Source organism: Sorex araneus, chromosome 3 (genome assembly GCF_027595985.1).
Source record: "Sorex araneus isolate mSorAra2 chromosome 3, mSorAra2.pri, whole genome shotgun sequence".
Classification (NCBI taxonomy): Eukaryota; Metazoa; Chordata; class Mammalia; order Eulipotyphla; family Soricidae; genus Sorex; species Sorex araneus.
The window spans coordinates 98,410,558-98,430,682 of NC_073304.1; the positions used below are offsets into that span (position 1 = coordinate 98,410,558).

The 20,125-nt window shown below is 46.5% G+C and overlaps 1 protein-coding gene across 1 annotated transcript in view; it reads left to right on the forward strand.

Annotated features, from left to right (window-relative positions):
* PTPN9 (protein tyrosine phosphatase non-receptor type 9) overlaps window positions 1-20,125 on the forward strand; it is an 88,280-nt gene that overhangs the window by 55,086 nt on the left and 13,069 nt on the right. The window contains exons 6-8 of the mRNA XM_055131244.1: window positions 2,346-2,456; window positions 6,284-6,612; window positions 17,661-17,754. Of these exons, the coding sequence (XP_054987219.1) occupies window positions 2,346-2,456; window positions 6,284-6,612; window positions 17,661-17,754 (534 nt within the window). The remainder of the gene's footprint in view (window positions 1-2,345; window positions 2,457-6,283; window positions 6,613-17,660; window positions 17,755-20,125) is intronic.

Consider the following 20,125-nt stretch of genomic DNA (forward strand, 5'->3'; position numbering starts at 1 on the left):
TTTTGCAGCCCTTCCAGATTAGTTGAACTATAGAGTAAGTAAAGAATGACATACCAAGATCAAGAATTAGTCTTTTGAAAAAGAATCAGGAGAAATAAAAGATATATTTAGCTATACTTTTTTTTTTTTGCTTTTTTTTTTTTTTGGGTCACACCCAGCGATGCTCAGGGGTTACTCCTGGCTTTGCACTCAGGAATTACTCCTGGCGGTGCTTGGGGGACCATATGGGATGCCGGGGATCGAACCCGGGTCGGCCACGTGCAAGGCAAACGCCCTACCCACTGTGCTATCGCTCCGGCCCCTATTTAGCTATACTTTTCTCCTTTTTTTCTTCCCTGGGAATGAGTCTTCCCAATTAGAATGCCAGTATTACATGGTGTTCCTGACTTTGAAAGAGTTGAACTTTTTTTTTGGACAAGGAGGAAGTTTGGGACCACACGCAGGGGTGCTTGGGTTTACTCCTGGCTCTGTGCTCAGGAGACCATATGTGGTGCCTGGGACCAAAATCAGTTGGTGATTACCTTACCTGCTGTGTTATCTCTCTGGCTTTATGGACTGATAAGAGCCTATATGAAGCAAAGAGTTTTGAGTTGGGACAAGATAATTGAGCTCGGTTCAGTCCTTTGCCAGGTAAATGCCCTACCTGCTGTACTATTGCTCTGGTTCCCCTCAAATAAAAAGATAATATTTTTTTTAAAGAAATGATTATAAATAGACAGTAATGAAAATCAAGAGAAGGGGCTGGAGCGATAGCACAGCGGGTAGGGCGTTTGCCTTGCACGCGGCCGACCCGGGTTCTGTTCCCAGTATCCCATATGGTCCCCTGAGCACCGCCAGGAGTAATTCCTGAGTGCAAAGCCAGGAGTAACCCCTGTGCATTGCCAGGTGTGACCTCTCCCCCAAAAAAGAAAAAGCAAAACAAAAACAAAAATGAAAATCAAGAGACGATTGGGAGAGAAATGGTTCATGTTCATTTTTTTTTATAATCTAATTCTAAATTTTAATAATCCAATTAAGACTTTAATTAAGCTTTAACATTTTCAATAAATACAGCTCTTAAAAGATGTCTGTACGTGTGCTTTGTAGGCTAACTCAAGAAATCTCAGGGGCTAGAGCGATAGCGCAGTGGGTAGGGCGTTTGCCTTGCACTCAGTCGACCTGGGTTCGATTCCCAGCATCCCATATGGTCCCCTGAGCACTGCAAGGAGTAATTCCTGAGTGCAGAGCCAGGAGTAAGCCCTGTGTATCACCAGGTGTGACCCAAAAAGAAAAAAAAAAAAAAGAAAAGAAATCTCAGAAATAAGTTTTAATCCATCAAACAAGAAACATTTAAAAGTATGTTTGGGGAGTACTAAAGAGATAGTATAGCAGGTAAGGCGCATGACTTATGTGTGACTGAACCAGGTTCAACCTGTGACACCGCAGATGGTCCTCCACACACCACCAAGAGTGATCTCTCATCACAGAGCCAATAATAAGCCCTGAGCACAGCTGAGTGTGGAAACAAAACAAAACAAATGAACAACAAGAAATAGGTTTCACAAAAACGTCACGTTAGTGGGGCCAGAGCGATAGTACAGTGGGTAGGGCATTTGCCTTGCATGTGCCTGACCCGGATTCGGTCCCCGGCATTCCGTATGGTGCCCCAAGCACCGCCAGGAGTGCAGAGCCAGGAGTAACCCTGGAGCATTGCTGGGTGTGACCCCAAAAGAAAAAAGACATTATTTTAAAAGGTCGGTCACCTTTTATTCCTTTTCCATTTTAATTAATTTGGTTTTGGGGGACACTTGGTGCTGCTCCCCACTTTGTGCTGTGGGGGGGGGTGTTGTTCTGTTGGTGCTCAGGGAACCATGTGGTGGTGGATATTGAACCTTGGCTTTTCCGCATGCAAGAGAGGTGCCCACCTGCTGAGCTAATTCTCTGGCTGAGTTTCTGTCGTTTCCTGTGGGGACGCTTCCATGAAGTGCCGAGAAGGTTCCAGTGAGCCACTGGTGGTTCTCAGCCGACTGGGCTAGCAGTTCACGTGAGGGACCAAGACTGGGCTGCTGCTCAGGCCCGGATGGCCCGTTTCCTGGACCACAACCTGTGGTGCAGGAGGTGTCCAGGGCAGCGCCCAGTGATGCTCAAGGCACCAGTGATGTGAGAGATCAAAGCATGTGATCACCCCTGTGCTGTTTATTTCTATTTATGCTGCTTTTTTTTTCAGCTGCAAAGTGACTTCAGGCTGCAGGCTGCACTGGGTGAAAACGGGGGAGAAGAGCCCTCCTCCGAAAACGTGGGCTTCACAAGTCACAGGTCCCCCCGTTGACCATAGGGTCTCTCATCCTCTCCGTGTTCTCCCGCAGGGTGCCTTCCCGGCGCGGCTGAAGAAGGTGCTGATCGTGGGAGCGCCCATCTGGTTCCGAGTGCCCTACTCCATCATCAGCCTCCTCCTGAAGGATAAAGTCCGGGAGCGGGTAAGGCCAGCTCTGGCGTTGGAGGTGAAGGTGGAGAGGCACGTCCCACTCCGCTGCCTGAGATCCTGCCAAGCACCCTTCTGCCTCCCCCCAGGCCCTCCTGCTTTCTCCCCAGGGCGCTTTGTGCTTCGTTCATGGGTTCACGTCCATCACCAGGCTTTCTCCCCTCCCCCCTTCCTCGGATATGGTCTGACATTCCCCCACAAAAGCACCTTTCTTAAAAGATGTACCGATGCTGTTTACAGGTACCTCTTGTTTCCGAAGCTGTGCCCAGTGCTCGGGGCTTCAGGCTGCACCGTGTGTGAGCAGCACCAGGCATTACTCAGGCTCCGACCCTGGCTCTGTGCCCAGGTTAGCTCCTGGTGTACTTGGAGGACCATGTGGTGCCAGGAATCATACCGGGGTCGGTTGCATGTCAGGCAGGCACCTTCACCTTCATCCCTTTGCTGTTTCTCTGGCCCCTGACACTGAACACTTTTTTTATTTTGTTTTGAGGCCACACCTGCCGGTGCTTAGGGCTGACTCCTGGCTCTGAACTCAAGGATTAATCGTTCTGGTAGGCTCAGGGGATCACATGAGGTGCCAGGAATCTAACCTGGGTTGGCTGAATAAAAGGCGAGCACTATGGTTCTGGCCCCTGAGCACTTTCTAAAAATTGCTTTTTGGGCTATACGCAACTGTGCCCAAGCCATTATGGTGGTGCTCAAGGGACCATATGTGGTGCGGGGATCAGATATGGGTTGGCTACATGCAAGGCAAGTGCCATATACTGTACTATCTCTAATAACTGAACAGTTACTTGGGGGTGGGCATACCTGGTGGGGCTCAGGGGGCCGTATGGGGTGCTGGGGATTGAACCCAAGTTGGCTGGGTGCAAAACAAGTGCCCTACCTGCTCTGGCCTCTGTATTGAACACTTTTTATATACAGTTGACCTAACTCTTAAACAATAGTTTTGGACTGTGTGGGTCTATTTGTATATGAATTAATTATAAGTAGAGGATGTAAATTGTAGTGTCAGTAGATAAAATAGTACTGTAAATATGTTTTCATTTAGGTTTTCTTGATACTCTAACATTCTCTTTTCTCTAGCTTACTTTATGGTAGAGATTACGTACTACAGCACATGCTGTAGTTGACTTCACATTGTTGTCAAGTCTCTGGTCAATAAAAGGTTATTAATTAATTTGGGGGAAGTCAAAAGCTGTGCATGGTTTTGACTACACGGGGAGCCAGTGCCCCTAGCTTCCACAGGATTAGAGAGTCAAATCTAACTGCATTTGTTGAACTGGTGTCTGCATTTGCTTAACCAGAAATACCCATTGGTCATGAGGGTGACACAAGAGTCTTTTCTCTGTCTCTTTCTGGTATTTCCCCCCCTTAAAATAGCCTGTTGCTTCTGAACTGAAAGTTGTTCACTCAGCTTACCTTAATTTTGTTCTAAATACCCTCATCCTGAGTGCTTCAGAGTGGAAGAATTAATGGTTTGGGAAAAAGTGGTTTATGGGGCCAGGTCAAGTGATAGCTCACCTCTCTTGTGTGTGGCCCTGGGTTCAGTCCCCAGCACTGCAGACAGGAAAGAGGAAGAGAGAGAATGTGGGGAGAAGGAGGAAAGAAGACAGGAGGGTCTGTGAAACATTGGCACAGTAGGGTGAGGTAATAAAGTTGTTATGATGACCTGGAGAGTTAGCTCGTGGGCTGATCACACGCCTTGTACATGGGAATTCCAGGTTAGATTACCAGTACCACATGTAGTCTTAGTATACCTTGTAATCTTGTATGCCATGTAATCTTGGTATACCTTAGTATACCACTGGTAGCGACCCCCCAGCACTGCTGGTTACTTGTGTGCAAAATAAAATAAACTAAATTTATTTATAGTGTAATAACTACGCACACATATAATAATGTCATTGTAAAATAGTATCAGTTATATAGTCCAGGAAAAAGAGATTTGTGAATATTGGAAATCTTAATAGCTGTGATAACATAGATTAGAGAGAGAAAACTCTCAGTGACTCAGGAGAAGAGCTATTTCCTAAGACTTTGAAGATGACTGTTAGCCAAGTTCTTAAACTTGGATCATATAATCAAATATGTGTGTAGAAGCTCAAAATATATTGACTCCATTCACAGCATAGTGCTAGACCCTGGACATTAAAAATTATGGGGCCAGAGTGAGTAGTACAATGAGTAGGGCGTTTGCCTTGCCAGTTGTGATCCCAAGTAGCCATATAGATCCCCAAGACTATAGGAGTCATCCCTGAGCACAGAGCCAGGAGTAAGCCTTGAACAAAACTGGGTATGACCTGCGCCTCCCCCAAAAAATTAAATATTGAGGGACAGGGCCAGAGCCATAGTACAGTGGGTAGAGTGTTTGCCTTGCATGCCCTGACCAATGCCAGGAGGAAATTTTTTTTTTTTAATAATAAAATCCCATTTTTTAATTTATTTTTTATTTTTTTATTAGTGAATCACCGTGAGGTACAGTTATAAACTTACAAACTTTTGTGCTTGCATTTCAGTCATGTATAGTCGAGTGCCCATCCCTCCACCAGTGCCATTTCCCACCACCAGTGGTCCCAGCATCCCTCCCACCACCCCCACCCCGCCTCTGTGGCAGGGCATTCCTTTTTGCTCTCTCTCTGCCAGGAGTAATTCTTGAGTGCAGAACCAGCAGTAACCCCTGAGCTGATTACTGAACCCCTGAGTAACCCAGGTGTGGCTCCAAACAGAAAATTTGAGGGGCAGTCTTTTCCCTCTCCAGTGCTCCTCTTCCAGCAGGGAACAAAAAAGCAGCTATTTCTAGGGGGCTGCGGCCCTGCTGGGAGACAGAAGGGTGGTGCCTCCGGCGGTAAAAGGAGGGTTCACAGAAGAGCTGGGCTGGGAGTCATCCTTTCTAGGAGCCCGATGGTTGGAAGAAGAGAAGGTGCTTTAGGTAGAAAGATTTCCAAGCTGCTACAGAGTCCAAGGAGCAGCAGGTTCGTTTCTTTTGACAAGTCTGTGACTAAGCCCGGAGCACTCTAGGCCTGGCGAGTACCCCTGAGTCTTTCCCCAGCTCCCCTGCTTCCGGGTGGCGGGACTTGTCTTGCTTTCATAGAAGTCTCGATTTGAGAATAAATATTACAACTCAGGAAAGTATAAGCCAAGAATTAGTATAATTAGAAAGCATAGGCTCAGAGTTATTCTCCTTAATATGGAGATGACAAAAATAACCGCTTATAGATTCTCAGGATTCAGAAGGTGGATATCAGCATGAGATGGTACCGGGAAGCCTCTGATCATTACACTTCCCTTTCAGAGGTATTTTAATGGGAGTTCTAATTCCGGGAGTAACGGCATCCTGGAAACCCAAACTTTTGGAAATTCATAGGATTTTGACTGTGTGCAGATGAGAAGCCATCTGCTCTTCTCTCAGTGTATCTAGTATTTCAAGCACATCTTATCCCATTCCCTACACCTTATAGAGGCACATTTGACTTTTATTTGTTTTGGAATTTGGTGGTCAGGCCCTACCTGGCTGTGCTCAGGGTCATTCCTGGCAGTGCTTGGGAGACTCCTCACGTCGTGCCCAGGGTTGAGCCTGGCTTCACTGAATGCCAGGCACCTGCCTTATCTATCTCTCCACCCCAGTATTTGGTTTCAATTTTAATTTTTTGCTTTGGGGCCACACCTGCTGGTGCAGGGGACTCGGCCTGAGCCCTGCGTGCCAGACTCACATCGGCCCTTTGTGCTCTCTCCCCGCCCAGCACATTCGTTCCGTATCTTGGTTGAGTCTAGTCTTCTCCCCCCCCCCCCATATTCACATGCTTCTTTCTGTCCCTGCAGATTCAGATATTAAAGACAAGTGAGGTCAGCCAGCACCTGCCCAAGGAGTGCCTTCCAGAAAACCTGGGTGGGTACATCAAGATTGACCTCGGCACTTGGAATCTCCAGTTCCTACCCCAGATGAACGGCCACCCGGATCCCCTCGACGAGATCATCCTGCTGTCCCTCCCTGCCGCCTCAGACCGGAACTCGGTGCATGTTCCGGATGCCCAGGCCATGACCATCCAAGAACTGATAGACCATGTTAGCACCCGACAGAAGCGGGGCATCTATGAGGAGTACGAAGACATCCGGCGGGAGAACCCTGCTGGCACGTTCCATTGTTCCATGTGAGTACGGAAGGCTCGGGCACGGGGGCTTCCCGGCTGCTGCATGTGCAGGCGAGCACCGTGGTCTCCCGCGCATTCCCCTGACAGGGTCTTCCCTGGGTTGGGCCCTTTACCGTCACTCCGTGCCTTGTTCTGAGGCGGAGAGAAGCACCTTCCGCTCATTGCCAGTGCCCTGTACTCTCATGGCAGCACGGTACCAGCAGTCATATTTGGGGATATTTTCTTAAAATGGTTTTTTTTTTTGGGGGGGGGACTATAAAAATTTGGCTACCAATGGATTGCTCTTTATTCCTGTCCTCGTGTGATCTCAGATGTGTCCACTTGGGCTATTTCTCCCTACACCATTTCTAAGAGGACGTGATTTTCTGAGGAGGGAGACTGGTGTGTTTAAAATAATCCAGTCAGTGAGGTGAGAGGCCAAATTCATTGTCTACCTCAGAAATTTCTTTTTCTCCAAGTAATGATCTTTCTGTTGAAATTAGCATATGTCCAAGCTTAGCTTAAATCTCAGTGACACAAGTTATCTATCTTCTCTGCATCTGTTTTCCCCTGTGTAATACGTGAGTATTAGACCTCTCAGATATATACTCTTGTAGCTCAAGTATGGTAGGAATCCATAATTCTGTGAGCAGTAACTCTCCTACTTGTAATTCATATTTTGGGATGGGGGGATTAGACCATACCCAGCAGTTCCTGGGAGCTACTCCTGTCTTGGTGCTCTACAGACAGTGATGTACTAGGATTAACCCTGGGGCTCCCACATGCTGAGTGTTCACTCCTTCCCTTAGAACACATCTCACGGGCTGGAGCGATAGCACAGCGGATAGGGCGTTTTTCTTGCACGCGGCCAACCGGGTTTGATCCCCAGCATCCCATATGATCCCCTGAGCATCACCAGGAATAAATCCTGAGTGCAGAGCCAGGAGTAACCCCTGTGCATGGCCGGGTGTGACCCAAAAAGCCAAAAAAAAAAAAAAACCACATCTGACACCACCTCTCTGGTAATTCTTGTCCAACTCAGTCATTGTGCAAAAAGGAAGATGCAGGGAGAGAGCCCTCTAGCAAAAGGCAAGAGGGAAAACAATGAGTTAAGGAACTGAGATAAGGGAAATGAGAGGAAAATCCAGTAACAGGACACAAATGCAAAGAAAAAGAAGAAAAAGGAAGAGAAAGAGTATACATCAAGTGGAGGTGTGTGTGTGTGTGTGTGTGTGTGAGAGAGAGAGAGAGAGAGAGAGAGTGTGTGTGTTTGTGTGTGTGTGTTGGGACTTGAACCTAGGACTTCACACAGGAAAGGCCTCTGCCACTGAGCTACACGTACCGAACCCTGGAAGATTAATTTAGTTTTTTTCTACACTGCTTTCTTCCCGACCAGCTCGAGACCCCCTGCACATATTGTCTTTCCCCAGCAGAGCAGTCTCCCTCTGTGGTTCAGAAGCGTGTGGTGGCATGGGGGAGGGCAAATGTGTGTCTGCTACAAGTGGCTATGATCTGTTCCTGGGGGTTCTTGGCTTGCTTTCTGTGAGGTTTTTGAGAGATTCCCCCTTTCCCTAAGCCCCCATGAAGTGGGTTTGAGCTTTCTTGTATTCCTCCAATCAGCATCAAGTTAAAATCAGCACATCCCCATCTTCTAGAAGGACTTTGTGGGCACGCCCTTTTATTGGGTGACTGATCGGTGACTTCAGGAGCTAGAACCCAGTCCCAGCTGTCGGCTTCTGTCTACACCAGCTTCCAGTAGACCTCCTTGTGCAGAAGAACTTAAGTTTCCCCCAGAATTGTAAATTATGCAGTAGATGATAGTAGATTATCGTCTAGGATTCCCATGGGCCAAGAGAACTTATTTCTTTTTTTTCTCTTTTACATGATGTTTTCAAAATCCAACTTAAAAAAAATTAAACTTTTTATTCTAAGATAACTGTAGAGCTCAGGAGACATTCTGTGCATGTAGGAACCCTGGATTCCATCCCTGGTGCCTCATAGTACCCTGAGCACTGCTAGTTGTGAGCCCAAAATTGATGGGGATTAAAAAAAGATAATTGTGGAGCGGATTCATATCACACATTGTTAAGGAAGTGATTCCAGCTGCCTCCAGCTTGGGGTCGCCTGCACCCCAATTAACGTCTTTTCCCTCATGGGGCCCCCTCTTTCTCCTCTCATAGTGACCATAGAAGGAGCCGGGGATGTGGCTCAGAGGTGGAGCTCAGGAGTTGCAGGTGTGAGACTCTGGGTTCTTTTGGTGCCACCAAAATGAGAAAGGAAGGGAGGGAGGGCAGGTTTTGCATGCGGGAGTGCTGTGCTCCGTGCCCAGATTTGCATGACCCCTGGGCACCACTGGATGGGGCCCCCCAAAAACAAAACAGCAGTTCCTCAAAAGCATAGTGTGATGTCACAAGTAGACTATCAAGGCCGATACAGTCAGCCAGTCTTTATTGCTTCAGTTTTGCTCCAGGCGTCAACCCAGGGCCTCATGCCATCCACTGAGGTATAACTAAGCCACGATTAGTCTAATTCTGATTTGTTCAGTGTTAGTTTTAGAGAACTTAATACGCTTTTAAATTTAATTTCATTTAATTTGGGGGGTGGGCCACACCCCGTGGTGCTGAGAGGCTGTTCTTGGCTCTTTGCTCGGGAGTGACCCCTTGCGTGTTCAGGACCATACGTGATGTCAGGGGGGCTGACCGTGTGTAAGTGCCTTGACCTGCCTTAACCCTTGTGCTATCTCTCTGGTGTCTAGTTTTAACTTGACACAGAGAAGTGTATGTACTTGCTTCTTTACCATTATTCAAACACACAGGCTTTTGTATAAGTTACTAAAGTTAAAATGGGAAAATTTTTACCATCATATTGATTTATTTAGGTTTTTTGGGTCACACCCAGCGATGCGCAGGGGTCACTCCTGGCCCAGCACTCAGGAATTACTCCTGGCAGGGCTCAGGGGACCATATGGGATGCTGGAGCCCAGGTCAGCCGCATGCACAGCAAATGCCCTACCCGCTGTACTATCGCTCTGGCCCCCTGTCGTCACGTTTATATACCCTACTTTTCTCCATTTTGACCCTTTAAACTTGGAATCTGTTTTCCATTACCACAATTTTGTTATTTCAAGAATGTTGTGAATAAATAGACTCATCCTATATGTAATCTTTTGGGTTGCCTTTTTTTTTCCCCCTCTCAGAATAATTTTCTGATGATTTTCCTAGATCTTCACATGTACCAATATGTAACGATTCCTTTTGACCACTGAGTAGTACTCCACGTTAAGAATGTACCATATTCGTGTGTAAAATAAACAAATCTAGATTCAGAGAACATAATGGTGGCTGGGGGAGTTGGGGTGGGTAAAACAAATAAAGGGAGTCTCTTGTAAGGTGTTGAATAGGAACTAGACTATTCTTATATAGTGTATCAAAGTATAGTGCTTTTTACATGAAATGTACTTCCTTCCTCCTTCTGTTGAAAAGAATATCTTTCCTCCATTTGTAAAATATTAGTTGGGATTTTGTGTGTGTGTATGTGTGTGTGTGTGTGTGTGTGTGTGTGTGTGTGTGTGTGTGTGTGTGTGTGTGTGTGTGTGTATGGGAACAGGAGATTCCTTCTATTAAATTTTTTCATTGTGGGGGCATAGCTAGTGGTACTCAGGGGCTCTTCCGCGCCCCATGTGTGTTCTTGCTGGTGCTCAAGGGATCATGCCAGGCCTGGGTCTGAACTCAGATCTCCTGCACACAAGCATGTGCTCTATTGTTTTGAGCATCTCTGGCCCAGGAGGGGATGTTTTAAATACGGGAAACTGGAGAGAGTAACATGACAACTATGTTCCTACCAGATTGGTCCTGAGAGACACAGCAGTGTCAGTACTTGATCCACAGATCCGCAGACCAGGCACTTGACTTTCCTGCAGCCAACTCGGTTAGACCCTTGACCACACAGTCTTCCCGCAAGCACAGCCAGGAGTGATCCCTGAGCACAGCGGGTGTGTTCCAGAAACTTCACCACCAAGCAAATCAAAAACAGAATTGCTGCTTGCATTTAAATGTTTTGTGATGTTTGTCTTCAGGTTCTCTTCATTGTAACCTTAACTCTCCTCAGTTTTCATTTCCAGAAGCATCAGCCACCAGTGCTTGGAGGACCGTGTGTGTGTGTGTGTGTTTACTTACTTATTTTGGCTTTTTGGGTCACACCTGGCAATGCTCAGGGGTTACTCTTGGCCCTACACTCTGGAATTGCTCCTGGCGGTGCTTGGAGGACCATATCGGATCAAGTCCGGGTCAGCCACATTCAAGGAAATGCCCTCCCTGCTATACCATCTCTCTGGGCCCATGTAGGCAATCCTTTAATTGTTATTTGCTTTTCATTAATATGTCCGTTCATATTTGATGCAGAATATACAAAATGTTTTATGTGTGTGTATGTGTGTGTATTCATGAACAACAAAGAGTATATGTGGGTCGTTTTTTTATGTAATTACTTTATGTGGGTGTTTTTTGTCAATGTTGTTTGCTTTTAGTTGATATACATGTACATAATTTGTTTTCTTTTTGTTTTTGAGTCACACCCAGTGATGCTCAGGGGTTACTCCTGTCTCTGAGCTCAGGATTCATTTCAGGCTGTGTTTGGGAGACCACTTGGGATGGTGGGGATTGAACCCAGGTCAGGTGTGTACAGTGCAAACACCTTACTCACTGAGTATCTCCCCAGCTCCTGTGTGCATATAATAAATATATTTTGGGGGGCCCACATCTGGTGATGTTTAGGGATTACTCCTGACTCTGCACTCAGGAATTGCTTGCAGTAGTGCTCATGCAACCCTATAATATGCTGGGATTGACCCTGGGTTGGCCGCGTGTGAGGCAAGTGCCCTCCCTACCTGCCGTGCTATTGTCCCAGCCCCCATGCACATAATTGTTTTTCAAAACCAAATACCACTAAAGGGAGAAGCAGCCACCAACAGTTCCACTTCCCAGGCCATCCACTTTCAACTTTGTAATTTCTCTTTTTCTTTTATGATCTTAAGTAAAGTACCTACAGTAGTCTTTATTGACTCTTATTGTAGTTGAGCATTTAATTGGGGGGGGGTAATTGAGCTACACCTGGCAGTGTGCAGGAGCTGTTTTTGGCTCTGGGATCAGGGGTGACTGTTGTTGCTCAGGGGGCCTCAGATGTGGTGCTGGGGATCCCAGCCAGGGCTGCAGCTGCTGGGAGCAAACAGAACAAGTACCAACACCCTGGACCAGCCCTTTGTCCTGAGCAGTTAAAATTTTTTTTTTTAACTTTTTGGGTCACACCTGGCGATGCACACAGGGGTCACTCCTGGCTCTGCACACAGAAATTACTCCTGGCAGTGCTCAGGGGACCATATGGGATGCTGGGAATCAAACCTGGGTCAGCCGTGTGCAAGGCAAATGCCCCACCCGCTGTGCTATCGCTCCAGCCCCTGAGCAATTAATTTTTATACCATGCTTCCTATTCTTTTTTTAAAATTAAATTTTCCAATATAATTATGTCACACATTTTTAATCAGGGTGTATGGAAAAGTGCTTTTCTAGGGGCCTCCCCTGTCTAGCTGTGCAGTGCTAGTGTTTGTTGTTTGGGAAGGTGATGGCAGAGCTGCCTGGGCCTCGTGGTGCTGGCAGCCCGCTGGGCCCCCTAACGGTTCTCTGGGGGCTGTGTGATACTGGGGATTGACTTAGGGCCTCGCATGTCTTCTCAGCTATCTCCCAGACCATGTCACAAATTTTTATTAAATCAGTAGTCACTGGGTTGGAGCAATAGCACAGTGGATAGGGCATCTGCCTTGCACGCTGCCAACCCGGGTTCGATTCCTCCGCCCCTCTTGGAGAGCCCGACAAGCTACCCGTGGTGCATTGATATGCCAAAAACAGTAACAACAAGTCTTAGAGACGTTACTGGTGCCCACTGGAGCAAATCAATGAGCAATAGGATGACAGTGATACAGTGACAGTGATACAGTAGTCTCTGGGGATGTGGCCCAGCAGTAGAGCACTTGCCCTGAAAGTATAAGCCCTGGGTTCTGTCCCCGATACTGCTCCCTCTCCCACCCCAGATAAAACTATTCACATTTGTATGACTAAATATTTTTCACTGCAGAGCTAAGTGAGCATCTGTGAAATGATCAAATATGTTAATCTTACCAATTTCATTTTTTTTCTGGAATTAACCTTATTTTAAAGTTAGATTTTGCTTTTCAAGATATTTATCATTGTTATGCTTAATCAAATTCATGTTGCACTATTATTTTCCAAGTGGTCAAATGTATTAGATACTTAAGTGGTTCCATTTTTCTTCCCTGGACACTGCACTTCCAGAACATTTTGGTTTTGTTTGATTTAAACTATGGTTGATTGCTAGAGTGATAGTACAACAGGTAAGGTGCTTACCTTGCACATAGCTGATTCAGATTTGGTCCCCAGCACACCCCATATGGTTCCCAAACCCCACCAGGAGTGACCCCTGAGCATAGAGCCAAGAGTAAGCCCTGAGCACTCCAAGTGTGGCCAAAAACAGAAGTGTGTTTGATAACATGACTACAGGTCTCGCGCCCTTATGTTTATCCTCTGCTCACTCCTCCTTGCTTTCCTTCATTGACTCTTTTCCGGATACCACATTTTCCTTGATTTACGTTCTCTATTGCTAGAGCAGGTCAGAATTCTACCCCGAAGTTTCACCTAAGTTTCACCTAAGTTCAAGAAGTGCCAGAGGGCTAGTTTAGGGGGCTGAGTACAACAAGCTTTGTATGCAGAGACCTGGGTTTCCCGCCCCCAGCAACCACATGGCTCCCTGAGTCATGTTGGGTGTGGCCCAAACAAAACAACTAAAAATCACTTTGCAGACGATGCTTTTCTAATACTCTAATACTCTGGTGCTACTAAACAGTTGCATGTTATTCCTAGTCCTACGCCACTGTTTTTGCTGTGCACTGCTGGGTACGGCACCCGGGGTCTCCCACACGCCTCTCTCCACTGCTGAGCTTCGTACTTCTTCAAGAAGTACACCGTTTTCTTCTTTCTACATTTTAGTTACTTCATTTGATTTTTTATTTGGGGGCCATGTTGGCAACACTCAGGAATTATTCCTGGCTTTGCACTCAGGAATTGTTCCTGGCCTTGCCTGGTGAGACCATCTGGGATGCCCGGGATCGAACCCCGGTTATCCACATGCAAGGCAAGTGCCCTGCCCTCGACTACTGCTCTGGTCCCTTTTGGACATTTTTTTTGTTTTGTTTTGTTTTTTTTTTTTGGGTCACACCCAGTAATGCACAGGGGTTACTCCTGGCTCTGCACTCAGGAATTACCCCTGGCGGTGCTCAGGGGACCATATGGGATGCTGGGATTAGAACCCGGGTCGGCCGCGTGCAAGGCAAACACCCTACCCGCTGTGCTATCGCTCCAGCCCCCCTTTTGGACATTTTTAATTAAATCTTTATCTTTTCATTTTAAAATGCCTTTGTAATATGCCTTGGTATGGGTTTCTTTTTATTTTGTTGGGCACTTGATAATTTTTTTTTATACTGAAGACATACGTTCTTTGGTTCTAATACTTTTCTTTTTCTTCATTTTCCCCCCACCCCCCCTCCTTTGATTAATGTCAGTTATCTTTCTGGAATATTCTCAATCTGGTGGGACCTCTTAAAGCAGGGATTGACATTCTTTTTCTTAAAAGGCAATATAGTATTTCAAGTTTTCGGTCCTATAATCATCGCTCCCAGTGTCCGACTCTGCCTTGGTGGAGTGAACACAATCATAGTCTGTCCTAAGTGATGCACTTGGCTGTGTTCTAATGAAACTTCTCTTCATAGAAATTGGTGGCCAGGCTGTAGGCCATTGTTTGTTGATCCTTGACCTAGAATGCTTTTGTTTTCTTACCTTTGCTTGTATTTTTCATCATTTTTTGTTTCATATTCTGGGAAGTATCTTCAACTTTTTCTTCATTTTATTAATCTTTTTAAATTAAATTTTTATGTGGGCTTTTTGGTTCATACCAAAAGTGGTACTCACAAATTAACTCCTGGCTCTATGCTCAGGAGTCTCTTCTGGCACTCTTGGGGGCCATATGTGGGGACCAGAGAGATAGTACAGATTCAGTCCCCAGCACCCGATATGATCCCTTGAGCCCCATCAGAATTGAGCCCTGAGTAAGCCCTGAGCACCACTGGCTGTGGCCCCAAAACCAAAAATAAATTTGCGGCCAACTCGGGTTTGATCCCCCAGCACCCCATCTGGTCCCCTGAGCCCACTAGGAGTGATCACTGAATTCAGGGCCAAGAATAAACCCCAAGCACAGCCGACGTTGCCTCCCCCCACCCTGACCCCCCAAATGAACCTGGGTTGGCAGCCTGCAAGGCAAGTGCCTTAACCTCTATTCTCTCGCTAGCCCTTATTAAAATTTTGTATCATGGACTTAAATTTTTATTTTACTGACTTTTAATTTTACCTATTTTTTACTAATTTAACAGTACATTATAACATGTAAGCTTCAGATGTGCGTCATTAAAAATCAACATGTGGGAGACTGCTGGGGTGACTGGTGACACAATGATGATGCAGTTAACGACCTGAGTTGGGCCGTAGTGCCCTCCTGCAGTGCTCAGATGGTTCTGGTGCATGAGCAGGATGCGCATTCTCTGAACCACCCCAGCTGTGTGTGCGCAGGCTCTGCGGATAAAAACGTGTGGGGGCCGGAGCTGTAGCACGGGGGCGGAGGGGGGGGATTTGTCTTGCACGCAGCTGACCAAGTGTCCAATCTCTGGCATCCCATATGGTCCCCCAGGCACCACCAGGAGTAACCCCTGAGCATCTCCGGGTGTGACCCAAAAAGCCAAAACAGACCAAACCCAGCCCAACCCGTGTGACTCCTCATGAGCACCACAGCTGAGGGCACGGAATGGCTGGGGCACGCTGTCGAGTGGAGGGTCATGATGGCGTGTGTACTGTCTCAAGTTTGCCACGTTAAAACAAGCTTTTTAAAGAAAGATAAAGCTTACCACATCATCACCTGCCGAATTAACGTTCTTTTTGTTGTTGTTGTTAATGTTTTGGGCTATACCTAGTATTACTCAGGGCTTACTCCTGGCTCTGTGCTCATGATCACTCCTGGCATGGCTTGGGGACTATGTAGTGCCAGGATTGGACCGTGGTTGGCTCCCTTGAAGGCAAGTGCCCTACCACTGCACTGTCGCTCTGACCCCCAAATTAACTTTTTTACATGTCTACTTTGGATTCTTCCATCCCTCTCGAGAGCCCGGCAAGCTCTCGAGTATCCCGCCCACATGGCAGAGCCTGGCAAGCTCCCTGTGGTGTATTCGATATGCCAAAAACAGTAACAAGTCTCACAATGGAGATGTTACTGGTATCCGCTCGAACAAATCAATGAGCAACGGGATGGCAGTGGCAGTGATACATGTCTACTCCACTCCCCTTATAACCACGAATTGGCCTTTCAGTCTAAAAGTTTCTTTTTGTTTTAGTTTATCTGCTAATTTTCTCTTCTCTGCTCCGCTTTTCACAGTATCCTATTCTTATTTCACATACACAATAACTTTTTCTATGTTAAATGTGGTATTTTAGAAGTAGTTTTCTCTTTTCTCCAAATGTATTTCAATTGGTTTCTTGGGGTACTTTTATCTGGAGATCTTGGTTGTTATCTTATGCCAGTTGTGTTTAAAGTTGCTTGGAAGCATGGTGTTTACATGAGAGAACTTTTGGAGGAGTGGTAAGGGGCTTTGGGCCGCACCTGGCAGCCCTCAGGGCTTATTCCTGGCTCTGTACCCAAAGATCAATTCTGGCAGGCTCAAGGGACCATATGAGGTGCCAGGGATGAACCAGGTCAGCTGAATACAAGGCAAATGCCCTATCCCCTGTATTATCACTCCTGCCCTACATGAATGAGCTTTAAATTAAAACAATCAATTAGCCTCATTGTTTGTGCACAACAGAAGACAGAATTTTTTTCTGGAGGATTAATAACTTTCTCCAGAGAAGAATTCTTCCTTTGTTGCCTGGTAAGTTCCAGACTTGGTCTGCATGTAAAACTAGGATCAGACAGGAAGACCAGGACAGGAATTTCCACTGGCATTCAGGTTTTCAGTTATTCCTCTCGTTTTCATCTCTTTGCTTCATCTGGAGCTCTGTGCTGAGGGGTGAAGTCTCTCTGTAGGTTTCGGCATTAACCAAATCATCCAAAGTCCTTTATCTGCCTTCGCTCTGCCAAAATGGGTTGAAATCTTTTTGTCTGTTAATGTCTGTCACTTTTCAGATTTGTACTTGATTAGTTCCTTTATTGTTATTTTTGTGAGATTACTGGATGAAGTAGAGTAAGATGTGTGTGGTCAGCATATGATTTTAATCTGGAAGAGTTAGGAGATTTAAGTAGGGGCCGGAGATGTAGAGCATGTCTTGCCTGTGTGAGGCCTGGCCTGATCCCCGGAAGTGCATGACCCTTGGGGCACCAGCAGGGTGTCGGCACGGTGACACAGAGAGGGCAGGCTCCTGAGTGATGCTGGGTCTGGCTCTCACTACTGCGGCAGCGAAGTAAAGCCATTCATTTTGAAAGTTTTTCGAAAATCAAGTAGTAGTAAATTCTGTTCTCAAGTAGATTTTGTAATATTTTACTCCAGGGGCTGGAGAGCTAGTATAGTGGATAGGGCATATTTCCCTTGCACTGGGCCAATCCCGGCTAGATCCCGGCACCCCATATGTTCCCCCAATCCTGCCGGAGTGACCCCTGAGTGCGGAGTCAGAAGAAAGCTCTGAGCACTGTTGCATGTGCTACGAAAACAAAAAATATTATACTCCCATTTTTCTATTCTTTTCTCTTTTGACTGGAAATACCTTTGTTTTCATAATAATAGATACTTAGCATTAATATATACTTAGCATTAATGCCATTTAAGTAGACCAGATAATGAATAGTTCTCATGCCTTTATTCACAACAGTTGTTGCCACTCGTGTTTACACGGCAAGGCTTCGTGCATACACACGCACACGTGCAGTGTTTTTCCTGTCCTTCAGCCCGTCTGTCCTCTTTCCTGCAGGTCTCCAGGGAACCTGGAGAAGAACCGCTATGGGGATGTGCCCTGCCTGGACCAAACAAGAGTGAAACTGGCAAAACGAAGTAGCCAAACACAGGTATGGACACATGAGCTGCCTCCTCAGGAGCCTGAGGGAGAAGCATGGCTACTCAGAGTGAAGTTCACCGGGGCTCCAGCAGACGGAACGTGGGCTGGAAGTCAGGGAGATAAGGGTTGACTTTTAAATTTGCTGCATAAAAGTCTGTTACTTAGTACTCACAGCACCAAGTGAAAATTAAATTAAGGACTTGAGGAAAATGCTGCTAGCATAAGTCTGGTGTATTGTAGGTGCTTGATAAATGTTTATTCATCCCTTAGTTGTAAGATTATGGTCGCATCATCTTCCCCACTAGTGAGTATATGTTTAATGCAAAACAACTCTGATTATAAGTAGCCTCCATATAGAAGATCAAAAAATATATTTGGACAAATAGTGTGTGTATATCTATCTATCTATATGTATCTATATGTAAATATCTAGGGGTAGAGACAAAATGGTCAAATGAGTATCTTACATAATTTATTAATCTAATCTGTACATGCTAAAAGTCATGTGTAATATACTAGTGTATATTGTATACATATATATATGTATGTATGTATGGTTTTTTTGGTCACACCTAGCAATGCTCAGGGGTTACTCCTGGCTCTGCACTCAGGAATCACTCCTGGTGGTGCTCTGGGGACCGTATGGGATGTCGGGGATCGAACCCGGGTCAGCCTCGTGCAAGGCAAACGCCCTCCCCACTGTACTATCACTCCAGCCCCCATATAGATATGTATTGAAATAATCACACTCTTCATGCGTGACTTCAGTATCAGTGCCCTTGTCCTCACTTGAACTGTTCATTAGTGTCCCCCTCCCCCCTTCATTTATTGTAGTTGCTCTTGCAGTGACTGGGGGGTCTCACGACCTGCCTGTGGTGTTTGCACCTGTTCGCTGTGTTTGCTGTGGGTCGCGTGCCAGGCTGTGCTTGCTGAGGCTGGCACTCCTGTCCTGGTGCTGCCTGCCATGTGCTAGCGGAGGGTTGCTTTCTCCACTGAGGCCACAGTCATGGCTGTGTTTGCCATGAGCGACTGCAGTGCCCACATACGTTTGCCAGAGGTCCTGCTTCCTGACCACTTCCCCATCCTTTCTTTGTGGTGTTAGCCAGGGGGTCGCACCCTATTCGCGGTTCTTACATACCCATGTCTGCAGTGTGACCGGAGACCACCTGCCGCAGGGGAGTGCACACAGCACAGCTGCCAGACTTGCTCTTGGCACACGTGGGACTTGGGGATTTGACCCCATGACAGGACGCTAGTGAGGGTGACTCTCTAAGCAGATCACGCTGTTCCAAAGGCTTGAACTTCTTTTTGAGTCAGTATAGCACAGATTTTCAGGGTACATCATTTCCATTTCCTTTGAAGTGATTGAGGGGCTGGAGTGATAGCACAGCGGGTAAGGCATTTGCCTTGCACTCGGCCAACCTGGGTTTGATCCCCAGCATCACATATTGTCTCCTGAGCACTGCCAATGGTGACCCTAAAACAACCCCAAAAATTGTCTTCCTTTTGATATATCTTATATATAGCAACACTCCACACTTAGAATTTTGAGCTCACCAACTAAATATCTGAGCTGGGGAAATAACTCAAAGGCATGCTTTTCATGGTGGAGCCCTGAGTTTGATCCCATGAACTACATGGTCCCCTGAGCACTGAGCCAGGAGTAGTAGTACTACAGGTATGCCACAAAAACAAAACCCAAACTAAATATGTGTAGCTTTGCAGTGGGGAGGGGGGCACATCCCGCAGTGCTCAGGGATCACTCCTGGCGGGCTCAGAAGGCTGTCTGGGGGCCAGGGATCACACCTGTTTCAGCCGCTTGGAAGGAAACTGTGCCTTATTCACGTCTCCCGTCCAGTACGTGTTACACTTCTTTTTTCCTTCTCATATACCAGTTCAGAGAACTTCTTTCTGAGAAAGGAGCATTCACTGAAATTGCTTTTCAAAGTAATTTTTATAGTAACCCTGGTTAGCCTGATACCTGTTGGTGAGAACTGTTACATCCCCTCTTTTTTCCTTATTTTTCTTTTTTCTCTTTGTGCTGGGACTTGAACCCGGGCCTCACATGTGTGTCGTATGCACTCAGCCACTGAGCTCCAGCCCCTCTCTCTTTCTCTGGAGAGTGCGTTTTTGGGAAAACACTGCCTTGCATTTGGCCATAAACAGACGGTGGGGGGCTGGGATCGTGGCTCACTTTCTGATTGTATCAGCTGCACAGACAGCACCGGGCCTCCTGGGCTCCTCCTGCTGGTGCTTCGACGTGATGGTGCGGTGCTCTGTGGCTACCGGGACTAACGTGGTGGTGCCCAGAGGTCTGTCTAATGCCAGGGATTGAACTCGGGGCCTCTCGTATGCTTGGCATGTGTTCTTTTATCCCTCGG